The sequence below is a fragment of the Juglans microcarpa x Juglans regia genome, chromosome 4S (genome assembly GCF_004785595.1).
Source record: "Juglans microcarpa x Juglans regia isolate MS1-56 chromosome 4S, Jm3101_v1.0, whole genome shotgun sequence".
NCBI classification, from domain to species: domain Eukaryota; kingdom Viridiplantae; phylum Streptophyta; class Magnoliopsida; order Fagales; family Juglandaceae; genus Juglans; species Juglans microcarpa x Juglans regia.
In genome coordinates this window covers 6,006,821-6,019,661 of record NC_054601.1, presented here as the reverse complement: position 1 = coordinate 6,019,661, position 12,841 = coordinate 6,006,821, and the positions used below count along the sequence as shown (strand labels likewise).

The 12,841-nt window shown below is 35.9% G+C and overlaps 2 protein-coding genes across 3 annotated transcripts; one reads left to right on the top strand and one right to left on the bottom strand.

The window, feature by feature from the left end:
* The first annotated feature begins 1,755 nt into the window (after positions 1-1,755).
* Positions 1,756-5,077, top strand: LOC121262905 (glutamyl-tRNA reductase 1, chloroplastic-like). The gene is made up of 3 exons (XM_041165598.1): positions 1,756-2,189; positions 2,833-3,074; positions 3,517-5,077. The coding sequence occupies exons 1-3, from the start codon at positions 1,955-1,957 to the stop codon at positions 4,642-4,644; spliced, it is 1,605 nt and encodes a 534-aa protein (XP_041021532.1). The 5' UTR covers positions 1,756-1,954; the 3' UTR covers positions 4,645-5,077.
* Positions 5,078-8,015: 2,938 nt separating this feature from the next.
* LOC121262996 (auxin-responsive protein IAA9-like) lies at positions 8,016-12,615 on the bottom strand. Of its 2 annotated transcripts, none has more exons than XM_041165750.1 (7): positions 12,432-12,615; positions 10,938-11,434; positions 10,626-10,852; positions 10,324-10,550; positions 10,038-10,179; positions 9,105-9,166; positions 8,016-8,444 (listed from the first exon to the last, which is right to left on the bottom strand). In XM_041165750.1, exons 2-7 carry the CDS (start codon positions 11,349-11,351, stop codon positions 8,407-8,409), a joined length of 1,110 nt encoding a protein of 369 aa, XP_041021684.1. In that variant the 5' UTR covers positions 11,352-11,434; positions 12,432-12,615; the 3' UTR covers positions 8,016-8,406. The 2 variants fall into 2 exon arrangements, with proteins under 2 accessions (XP_041021684.1, XP_041021685.1); XM_041165751.1 differs by lacking the exon at positions 12,432-12,615 and adding an exon at positions 12,245-12,410.
* Between the last annotated feature and the right edge of the window lie 226 nt (positions 12,616-12,841).

Below are 12,841 nucleotides of genomic sequence, written 5' to 3'. Positions count from 1 at the left end.
TAGTGTACAAGTAATATATATTTTATTTGAAAAAAAATATTATTAAAAATTAATTTTTTATATAAATTTTATATTTATTTATTTTTTTAAAATGAGAGTGAGTGACGTTTTACATACTTTATTACTGTATCTAATAATTTTTATTTTTATTTAACTTGGTGTGAAAGTTTGTCCATGCCCTTTAAAAAGGAAGGGCATCCGGACAAGTTAGAAGAATCAAAGGAACATTGATAGTTTGATACTCTCTTTTGGTTGTAGCACCAGTTCCTATCATTGTCGAGGTTTGTCCCTATCCATGGAAGGGAATTTTGAACACCGACTATGAATTTCAAATTTTACTACATTTATGATTTACCGGCCTTAATCCAGTCTAAATAAAAGAAGGACAATGATATACCACTAATTATATTACAATTTAATTTACACCTATACATTAAAATATTAATATTTTCTACTTTAATTCAAAATTTTCTGTACTTGCAGCAGTTCAAAATAAATAAAATAATAATTTTTTTTTATATAGTTAGTAGTAAACAAATCATAGTATAATTGTTCTTATATCATTTTTCATATTTTTAAGGACTTTTTTTTGTCCAAAAAATAAAGATCATCTAAAGTGTTATACCTTAATTTACAAGACAAACAAACTTTAAGTAAGATTTGTGAGAAGATGATGAACCCCAACTGCTTTTGGGCAGATGCTCGAGATCATTTATTCGAAAAAGAAGATCTACGTTATATCAGATCCATTAATGTTATATACTATACTGCATCTTATTTTCATCTCATTCTATAAATGTGAGGTAAAATAGAAATTTTCAAGTTATATGTAAGAAAAATGCTAAGTGGTTCCCTCATTTTGACCGTTTATGTATTTTATTTCTTAATAATTAAGAAAGTAACTATTAGTGAATTTGTGTATTTTTTTTAAAATGTTTAAAAATGATTAAAAAATGTTTGAAAAAAAATACAATTGCACTAGTGATAATTTTGAAGAGGTAAAATGTTCAAGCTGAGCAGCAACACCCTATATGTAATTGGAACATATTTTAAGAAAAGAAAAATGATACTATGTCTTCTCAGTTATACCACTCATTTTGTTATATTGATATCGAACTACCATGTGATACCACGCGTCTTATTAAAAAAAATAATAAAAAATGCAAATATAAAAGGAATATTTTGTTTTGAATATATATTTAAATAAATCCCACGATAATGACATATTAATAGAATAATTATATAAATGAAGTGCATAATAATATTAAGAGTAATGTTACTCATCATCTCAACTTCTATCATTATATAATATGGTATTATGTGATTGAAAATTATTTATTACATTTTATTTATGAACTTATCATCTTATACCGAAGGATGGAAACATTATGAGAATTAAGATGAATATAATTTTTGTCACATTAATAATCTTAAAAGAGAGCGTGGGAAAGGAGTGTGCCGTGTGGAAAAAACCGTGTGGTGCATGGATCAATGAGAAGTCAAAGAGACGACAAACTCCCAGACTCCTTGCTGCCATTCACCTCCCATATGATATAATCCGAGTAATGCGTATTCATCATTTTAATTATTATTACTTTTTTATTATTTTATAACGAGATATTAAAGAATTAAAAATTATTTATTATATTTTATTTATAAACTTATCGCCTAATATTATATATGACGAGAAGATAATGAATTATATAACCCCATATCATAATTTCTCCTAAATTAAATAAATAAGTAAATAAATAAATTATTCCGGACCAGACAAGATGGTCAGAGACGCCCCATGTTCACTTTTTCTACCCCCAACTAACCAAAGCCCCCCGCCCTGTTTCAACGATCACATTCTCTTCTTCTGAAGGGCTCAATCTTTTATCTCCATCTCACGCTCTCTCTCTCTGAGTTCAGAGTTCTAGGGTTTGGGTTTTGGCTCTTGGAGGCTGACGCGATGGCTTTCTCGACGACCAGCTTTGCCGGTGCCAAATTGGAGGCTCCGTTCCTGAAATCTGCGCTGTCTTCAAGGGCCTCGCCTTCCTCTAAGCTTCCCATTCTTTGTAAGCCCATTTGGAGCAGAAAAACCTTGATTCAGAGAGGAGTTAGGTGCGAGGTTGCTGCCTCAGATGCTTTTGTTCAGACCGATAAGCTGTCCGCTCTTGAACAGCTCAAGATCTCTGCTGCTGACAGTAATAGCTCCCGTTCATCTCTTTCTTCTTTTTTTACCGTAATAGCTTCGAAAGAGTTTAATGTTCCTTTATGATTTGTAAGCTTTCGATTATTAGGACATAACCACCTGTCTTTGCATATGGAAATTGATGATTTTATTACATGTGGAGAAATCATCAGAATGTTGATGATACAGTTGCTAAGTCATGGATGATTTAATTAGATGTCGAGAAATGTTAATAGCTTAGCCAATTAAATAGAGTTTTCTTCTGCATCCTTTTCAGTTACTGGTAACATTAAACGTTCAGGACGGGGGCTGTGCACAAATAAGTTTCAAAATCCAAGAATTTTTTTGTAAGCACTTCCAAGCATTTGTGATAAGAATTAAGATTCAGTAAATATAGGTCTCAATTCACAAAGTTTTGATCATGTGATCGGTTGAGTTCGAGTGTCATGTAAACTTATATATGATATATTTTCAGTGATTAATGCGGGATATGTGTGTAACTCTCAGTGCATGATTTCTACTTATGCCAGAAATGAGATCGCTTATTCTTTTATTTTTTAATGTTCTATTGAGAATTTCGCAGTGCTTTTGGGAATAAAATTCGTTAAAAGCTTTAAGAAATATGGCTTTTCTGAACTGTGCAATTGTTTTTTCAGGATATACAAAAGAAAGGAGTAGCATTGTGGTAATTGGACTTAGTGTTCACACTACCCCAGTTGAGATGCGTGAGAAACTTGCCATTCCAGAAGCAGAGTGGCCTAGAGCCATTGGGGAGCTGTGTAGTTTAAATCATATAGAAGAAGCTGCTGTCCTTAGCACCTGCAATAGAATGGAGATATATGTTTTAGCCCTTTCACAGCATCGCGGTGTCAAAGAAGTGACTGAATGGATGTCAAAGGTCCTATCCCTCTCTTGATCAATACTAGGATTGGTTTATAGAGTGAAGACCACCGAAATTGTAAATATCCTGGTTTGGTAGTGACAAACACAAATGGATTGGTCAATTTAAAATGCTGCTAATGAAAAACGTGTTGTAGATAGCCTTCTGATCAAGATCTGTCATGCAAAAACTTTTGGACCATTTTTTAATCAATCTGTCCCAGTGGTTTCTTTTTTGCAATGATTTTCCTCTTATTATTGACCTGCTGTTTTTTCACCTTCCCATTAGTGACTTACTGTTCATCCATGTTGTTTGCGGACTTTTCATGGATTGAGATAGAGGGTTAACACAGTGATTGGTGTGTGACACTGTTTAGAAGGAGTGTGTCCTACCCTATTGCATTTTCATGATCATGAATTTGATTATATTTGAAAAAAATATTCTTGCTTCTCCTTGGCAGACCAGTGGGATCCCTGTTTCAGAGCTCTGTCAACATCAGTTTCTGCTTTATAACAAAGATGCTACCCAGCATATTTTTGAAGTTTCAGCAGGTCTCGACTCTCTTGTCCTTGGGGAAGGTCAAATTCTTGCTCAGGTTAAACAAGTTGTCAAAGTTGGGCAAGGAGTTGTTGGATTTGGGAGGAACATTAGTGGGCTGTTCAAGCATGCAATAACAGTGGGAAAGCGTGTTAGGACTGAAACTAACATTGCTGCCGGGGCAGTTTCTGTTAGTTCTGCTGCTGTTGAGCTTGCCTTAATGAAGCTTCCTGAATCCTCACATGCTACAGCAAAAATGTTGGTTATTGGAGCAGGTAAGATGGGGAAGCTTGTGATCAAACACTTGGCAGCAAAAGGTTGCACAAAGATGGTGGTTGTAAATAGAACTGAGGAGAGAGTTGCAGCCATCCGTGAAGAGTTAACGAATGTTGAGATAACATACAAACCCCTTGAAGAAATGCTAACTTGTGCTGCTGAAGCTGATGTCGTGTTCACCAGCACCGCGTCCAAAGCCCCATTACTTTTGAAAGAGCATGTTGAGGATCTTCCCCCTGTTGGCCCAGAAGTTGGGGGTTTAAGGCTCTTCGTTGATATCTCTGTTCCTCGAAATGTCAGCTCATGTGTTGCAGATATTGAAACTGTGCGAGTTTACAATGTCGATGACCTAAAGGAGGTTGTTGCTGCCAATAAAGAGGATCGCCTTCGGAAAGCAATGGAAGCGCAAGCAATTATTGCTGAGGAATCAAAACAATTTGAAGCGTGGAGGGATTCATTGGAGACTGTTCCTACCATTAAGAAATTGAGGGCTTATGCTGAAAGAATAAGAATGGCGGAGCTAGAAAAATGCTTGTCAAAGATGGGTGACGACATTCCAAAAAAAACAAGGAAAGCTGTGGAGGATCTTAGCCGTGGTATAGTGAACAAGCTCCTTCATGGTCCCATGCAGCATCTGAGATGTGATGGGAGTGACAGCCGGACACTGAGCGAGACCCTCGAGAATATGCATGCTCTTAATAGAATGTTCAGCCTCGAGACAGAGATATCTGTGTTAGAACAGAAGTTTCGAGCCAAAGTAGAAAGCCAAAAGTAAGCACCTTTCTCAGATTTCATTCATGGCACGCATCTTTTTCTTCCTCAAATTTGAATAAGAGGAGATTTTTCTCACCTTGTCATTATAATGCTGGCACTGTCGTAATGTCCAATCGGATACATAAATCAGTGCTGGTTCCTGTTGGGGAATTTCTTTCAATTCATTCATCAGTGTCGGACACTTCCGGCTAACTTTTATTTTGTCTTTCCTTCATGTGTCTCAGCCTGATTTTAGTGGCCATTTGGCTTGTAGGATACACAAATTGAGGGATTATAAATTGAGCTTAATACCTGTAACGATCGACTTCTCCTCCTTTTAGCTTATGATCAGTGTATGTGACTATATCTTGTTATATGTATGACTAGAAACATATGGTTTTTGGTCAATCATAAATCTTGTAATAACCTCGCAATGAACTAAGCCTTCTAGACTAGATGGTCCTCGATTAGAAAATGTTGTTCATCAGATGATAATATCATTTCATTATTGTCGTTGAAATTAAGGTGTGCTCGAGAGGAGCAAGGCTATTCCCAAACTACCGCTCTTTGTTCCATAGCAACCCTCTTGAGGAAAATGACGAATAGACAATAGTCACAATACTTTTCACTTTTTTGTTTTTTGGTTTTTTCAAATGGGGGCTATTTACTGAAATAAATTATAAAATAGTAATAAGATTTGATTGAAAAAAAAAAAAAAAAAAAACCTGCTCTCCTTTTGTAATGGCATTGTAAAAAAATTGTTTCTATCATTAATCGTGCTATTATATGTTAGAGCGGTGCTACAGTCACCGAAATTGTGTCCCGAATAGTTACCGAATAGTGTATTTCAATTTTTCATTTTTCTTTTCTTTTTTTTTTCATGTATTTTTTTAATCATCATAAACATTTTTTTTGAAAAAACAATCACGACATCATTAAAAAATATTTTCTTAACCACTAAGTTAAAAAAAAACTTATTCGAGACACTATTTATTTGGGTTCCGAATTAAGCATTTTTGTATATGTTATGTCCCATGCATACACCATTTTCAATACACCTGAGAGAGAGACAAGGCCGTCTCACTTACAATTGTCTAAAGAATAATATTATATATAATTTTAAGATATCCGAGCAGTGTGCATTCTTTTTAAAAAAAATAAGATTTACTACTAAATAAAATTTCATTTAAATTTTAGGTTTATTCATTTATTTCAAAAGAAGTACAAATATTATTTTTCCTATCTAAAACATAACTCCCTCGCCGCAGGAAAAAATGGCAGTTGGATAAAGAAGGAATAATCATACATTTAGGTCCGACTAATAAACTCAAAATGTTTATAAAAAAAATAAAAATAAATAAACTCAAAATGGGGCCCACTTTTTTCCCACACATTACCTGGAGGAAGGAAGAGAGAATTCTTTAGACCAGTCTTACCTATATCTAACCGTCTAAAGATGCTCATTAAAAATGACCGTAAAGGATATATGATTATACTTAAGGAACCGATCCATTGACCTCAGGATTTATTACTGAACGTTCTGATACCGAGTCCGTTTGGATGATGAATTGAATTGAATTAAAATGAGATGGATTAAAATAAAAGTTAAAAATATAATAAAATATTATTTTTTAATATTATTATTATTTTAAAATTTAAAATTAAATTATTTATTATATTTTATATAAAAATTTAAAAAAATTATAATAATGAGATAATATTAAATAAAATACTTTCACCATCTAAACTAAAGTAATTCCCAGTTTATTTCACTTTATTTGCACTTCTCTCTCCCAATCTACTAAGATTTATCTAGAACTGGGTTTGGACAGCCTATGATGATTAATCATGGCAGTTTAAAGCAGAAATTATCACAAAATTTTATTAAAATATTTAGAATTTGTTTAATTTTATGACTTAAACCTGAAAAATATATCTTACAATTCTTAATGAATATTTAGTAATAGATAGTAAAATATGAAAGTTAAAAAGACAAGATCTGAGTGCACCAATAGTTGCCTAACTAAAGTTTAGCCAAATTTTAATTAGAAAATCCACTTTTATAAATTTAACTAACTATTTTTCAATAACATCAAATAACAAAATCTCTAAATTTATTATTATTCTATTAAAATATTAATTTTGACATTTTTATTCTATTAAAATAACAAACTCTCCATTTTTTATTGAGATATATTTACCTCGATTTTTATCATGTTCACTTGTAAGTTTTTACACCCTACAGTGGCAACGCTGTTTAAAATTCCTCGATTGGTGGACAAACATCAACCTCGTTTATGCCATTTTACCTTAAGTTACTGACAATTACCTTGCATATATAGACCGCAGGACAATGTCGTACCTCAATCAATTCAAGATCAATGGTTCTGGCTATGTATGGCCCCCTTCCTACAACCGACTGCACTAATAACTTAAATACTGAGCAATGACATCAATAATGCAACCAGGGAGCAGAGCAGCACATGCATGCCTCGTGTTTTCTCCGACAACCATATCCAAAGGGCTGGCAGTTTCTCATTTTGTTTAAGAACAGACTACACAAACCCTTTTTCAATTGTGAAAGTTTGAGACTTTAATTCAATATAATATATCGCACGCATGTCAATGCCAAATGTATGTTAATTGTCTGTTATGCATATACGTGAAATAGGCTGCTACCCGCACCCCCAAACGGGTCACCACTGGCCCTGCCCCGACCCCGTGGGCGGGTGCCCCCATTTGAATGCCGAGGGCGGATTGACCCCATGGCCGTCCACCACCACCCACCCACGAGCCACGATAAATATCAGAGAGTAAGAGCGCTTCCACAAAGAAAGAGATACTAAGGCTGGAGGCAACGACGAGAGGGAGAGAGAGATTACAACAACTGAACGGGATGACGACAATAATTACATATGTTTAAACATAGTTTTATTATTATTTTTTTAATATATATATTTATTTAGGCTGGGCAAATGCGAGAAACCTTTTGGGCCCAACCCAACCCCGACCCCCAACTCCCAAAACCGTTTAGGGGTCCTTTCACATGCCAACGATGTGTGGGCAGATGCCCCCGATTGCCCCATGTGGGGGCGGAGGGGCCGGATGTGGTGGCCAGCCACCAGTCGCCCACCCCTAACATGAACAAAAATTTCTCAAATTCTTGTCTAAACTTGAGACTCAACTAGGAGAGTATTTTTTGTTTTTATCAATAACTCAACTAGGAGAGTTTTTTTTTTTTTAAGTAACTCAACTAGGAGAGTATTAAATGCCCAATAAATGCTATCAGGCCTATTTCGTGTGTCTATTTCTCCTATTGACCCCAAGTTCTTATAACTTAAGGGAATCATGATCATACACAGGCGCAAACAACTTGAAAAGGAAGTCAGGCCGAAAGAAAACTTGGAGGTCTTTGATCATACACGCATACATAACAGAGTAGAGTTCACAGACCAACGCACTTTACATACTAAGCATTCTGTACCGGAACAGGACTTGCACAGATAGAAGAACAACAAACGTACTCCCACATACATAACGTCTTGGGAGTCCTACAAATATAACAAATTTGAAATTGCCCACAAGAATATTAATTCCATGGCGAAGAAAAACATAAATAAGGTAACATAGTAAAAGCAGCCAAGGCAAGATCTCCTACCCAGTCCAACAACCTACCATTCTTCATTGACTCATCCTCCAACTAAAATCTGCTTGATTTGCTTCTTTACCTTCTCATCTTCTGGTGGGCTGCTGGAAGGATAGGATTAATCATGTCCAGAGCTAGTTAGTTCCTGTTCCTGCACTTCTCTACGGCCCTTGGAGCTGTGCACAAAAAAAAAAAAATGGGGGTCATGAGAACTGAATCTGACATGTAAAATGCGGGTGCTAAAATGCAACTCATGAACAAGTATCGCCCGAAGTATCTTCATATGTAATTTAGGCAGAAGCCAGCATTAAGAATCATGGTCAAGTTATACCTTGTGTGAAACTTGGGACCCAGATCTTTTCAGGCCCATCACTCGGTTCCATTCCATCCCATAGCTCTCATTTTTTAAGAATAAAATTATGTTTTTTAAGATACTAAGCAGGAGATCAGGTTGGATAGCAACCACCATGCCATAAATAAAAAATGCAGTCTTAACATGGCTAGACCGGGTTAAGTTTCTGGGCGACTTCCTACATTGCAGCATTAACTTTACTACAAACCATTCATGCGGAATGCATTTGTCATTAAATGTTTCAAGTACTAAAGCAATTATTTAAAGGTATCGAAAAGGCATCAGTTCAAAAGCTAAGCAGTTGTATAGTTGCCATGAATAGAATATGAACAACTTTTTGTTAAGAGTCACACTGACTCTGATCTGGGTTCAACTTCTTTATGCAATGTTCGAGTGTAAAACTGTTTGAATAAGGACGGGTGGTTTGAATATTTACTGAGGTGGGCAAACATAAGAGAGTTTTATGGATGCATGATATACACACCTAGGCCAATAGCATCAGAACTCTTCATGATTCTCAGCCTCTTGCATGTACCAATAAACATCCTGCAAGAAGTAAAACGTTACATTATATTCCACCTAGGAATTTAGTAGACAGCTATTCTGGGTAATAAAACGTGTGATGCAAGCAGCAATTAATTAGAGATGAACCCCAATGTAGAGAATCTTACTCCTTAAGTAAAGGTTCAGCTCATAACTAATTGACCAAAATGCCAGCATCTCAGAACCTTCGATAGTAATATATAAAAGAAGATCTTTTAATCATTTTTTCCCTTTCTTCGCCCAATCCAATACCGGTAATCTTCTCTCTATTGCTATGGCTGACAGTTCATTTTCTAAATTAAAAGCTATTCAACTTAAGGAGTATAATAAGGTCTGAGTCCTGGACAACAGAAAGTATTCTTTACATTTTTTTTTATAAGTAAAAATTTATTAATATCAATAGGCATAACCAAGTACACTGGATATATAAAAGAGAGAACACCTAGCCTATTCTTTACATATAAAACAAAGGAGTAGAATATATCAGATCTTTTCCATAATTTTACAAAAATGATTAAGCATATGTATCTATAAAAGTAAAACTGGACCAAACTAACTACTACTTGTCAGCTCAATTGCAGGCCAACAGCTTGCTGCACTGTTTGACATGCCAATAGGGTATACCATGCATACTATGAACTCACATCCCATGCATGTGTTCCAATACCTATCCATATAAATTGCCACTTCACTGGCTTCTAAGTATTTTTCAGCAAATTCTCAACTATCATTAACATTAGATATCATTCCAATACACAATAGCATCCTTAGAACAACATCATAACCCCAGCAGTTTTAAATTTTTAAATAAAAAAGTTTCATTATATAACAGTTCGATAAGCAATGAAAACAAATAAGGAGAATCCGAGCTTACTCCCAGGGGACATCACCCACAAGCATCCAGTCACCATCTTTATCTTCGTATGTAAGAACATATTCGGAGCCATGAAGCAGATCCTTCAGTTTGCTCTCACTCAGCACCTCCCTGCCCAGAGTTCCATGAGATCCATATTGACCTGACACATCACAACAGCAGCATGCCCATGCAAACCACAGTATGTAGCATTAAAGTGCAAAAATATATAAGCTCCGAAAAAACTACATCATATAATAAGTCAACCATGATCTTTGAAATTAACTAAAACTTTGGACCGACTCACCAATGGTAAAACAGCTGAACATCTTTTCAAGTGCAGAAGACAGGTCCCGGTATGCAGAGTAATTTTTTAAGTCCACTTTCCTCAAATAAGGAGCACCATCCATGCTGACCTTGATAAACAGAGCTCCAGGCACCACTTTTCCATCTACTTCATCATTGTTCTTTGAAGTAATAGTCAATGAGTTCTTCCTAAATGATCTTATAGGTGGCCAACCCACAACCTGTGCCCTGCCACACGGGGATATGAAATATAATTCTCATGGTTAAGCCCAACAGTATGGTCACAACCCTCTTTGCACTTACTTGGTAGCAGGAGCACAGCTATTACTATTTGCAGAACCATTATGACTTGCTCGGGGTTCAATAGCAGCGTGAGGCCTCTCTTGTACTATTTTTGGTGGTGCTACCTCTTTTGTGTTTGCTGGTTGAGTCCCAAGGTTCTCGAGAACAGAACCAGCTTTAAGTCCCAATTTTGAAGAAGGCCTTGGAGACAGCATCACTTTTACCTCTGAATTAGCAAGATATTTCCCCTGCAACAAACATGTGGCGGTAAATCAGAGATAGATCCAACAGTAAGCAAGATCCAATTCTCTTCAGTAAAGCTGTGACTTTCACCTCTGAGAATCCATCCATAGCATCGGAGAACCCTCTTTTGCTGCCTGAAGCAACACTCTTCTGTGTAGAAGAGTAGTGGCCATCGTTCAAAGGATGCAATGGGAAGAGGGGTTTCTCATCTAGTTGAGTTGAACTCGGCAAGCAGTGTTCTGGATCTCTTTCAGGAGATGGGGATCCAGGAAGCCCAAGCCTCAGTTCTGTAGCCTTCACATTGAGACTACTACTTTTAGTCTCATCAGCCACAGCGGATACCACTGAGCTGTCCACTGAGGAACAATCAGATAAACCCATGTAGTTGCGCTCTTTCAATTCATAGCTATTGCGGCATAAGCTGTCAAGCGAGGAGGAGGAAGCCATTAAAGTGACATTGCCCCGGCCCTCCTCCTCCCCAACACCAAGCAGTGGAGGAGACATTGGAACTTACACTGAAAATCTCCAATTTTATTTTACCCTGCCAAATTTTGCAAAACCCAAAATACCGAAATTCTTTTTTTAATCTGATAATCAAAGAAATGTATCAGAAATATGAGAAATCATGAATCTTTGAACAGATAAAGGAGTAAACACCAATACATGAAACAACAGCTGGCACCCTTAATAGGCAAACAAATAGAAGGTAATCCAATGATCAACTGCAAACTTTCCTTTATCTAATCAAGCATCCCTTTAATCACAAACAATTGTCTGTTTTTTTTTGCCCAAAAACTAGGTACAAGCAACATGTTCAACGTATATTATACTAATAACAAAAAGTTGAGCATGTAGTTGAGATCCCACTGTAGTTACAGGAAATGCTAGTTTAAAATAACTTGAAACCGAAGTTTATAGCGACCACTTGGGCACAGAAGCTGCGTAATATCCAGGGAGGAATGAACAGAAATTCTAAAGAGCTTCAGGGACTAAACTACGTCCAGAAAGTTGACCAAAAATTCGTAAGAGAATAATTTCAAAAAAAAAAAAAAAAAAAGTAATTACACAGCAGATCGAACCGCAACCTATAAATCTAAAAAGCAGAGGCGTACTTGAACTAAATGTGGCCAAAAAATTTAAATGCATAAAAGGAAAATAAATATATAATCTGAGAGAGGGAAAACCCAAAAATGAGAGTAAAGAAAATCAAAATTTTATGCTTTTTAAGGCAGAAAAATAAGGAAGAATTTATTAAAAGTTTTCGGTATGCGGGTTCTTGGCAGGAAAAAAGAAAAAGAGAACTTCCACTAACCACAGCATTCTAAATGCGATGTTCATTATACAGGAAGCAAAAGGAAAAGCAGCAGCAAAAACAACAACAACACAATAAATATGACCTCAAATTTATATTACAACCATCTGTCATTCCTTCAATTCCTCAGCAGCACAAAAACGAAAGCCGGAGATGTAACAACAGAAAGTAGAGTCACTAGAAAATTAAGGACAACAAAAACTGGCAAAGAAAACAAAAAGAACAAGTATTGGAAGCATGTCTTGTAAATTGTAGAGCTGAATTTTTTTTACCTGAAGAAACTTATAATTTGTGAGGCAGTGGCTACCGAAAAAAAAAATCGATTTGCTGGGTTTGGTTTGGGAGAGAGAAGAAGCTCGGAGACACAGAGAGAGAGAGAGAGTGAGAGGGCGGATAGAGTCTAGAGAGAGAGAGCTAAGGACCCTCCATTTGGCACAAAGTAACAAAAGCTTCTTTGCTGTCCAATGTGAAACTCTATGCATTAAATTAGACAAACAAAAGAGAGTTTTGTCTGAAAAAAAGTCTTTTTCTTTTTAATAATAATATATTAAAGATTATATTTTTTACTAAATTATATTCTTTTCACCTTTTCTAATCCGCCGAACGACTTCAAGGAACGCATGAATGGCTGCTGCTGATGTATATGGATGGTTGAACGCAGGCCGTTGATTTTTTGTTCGAC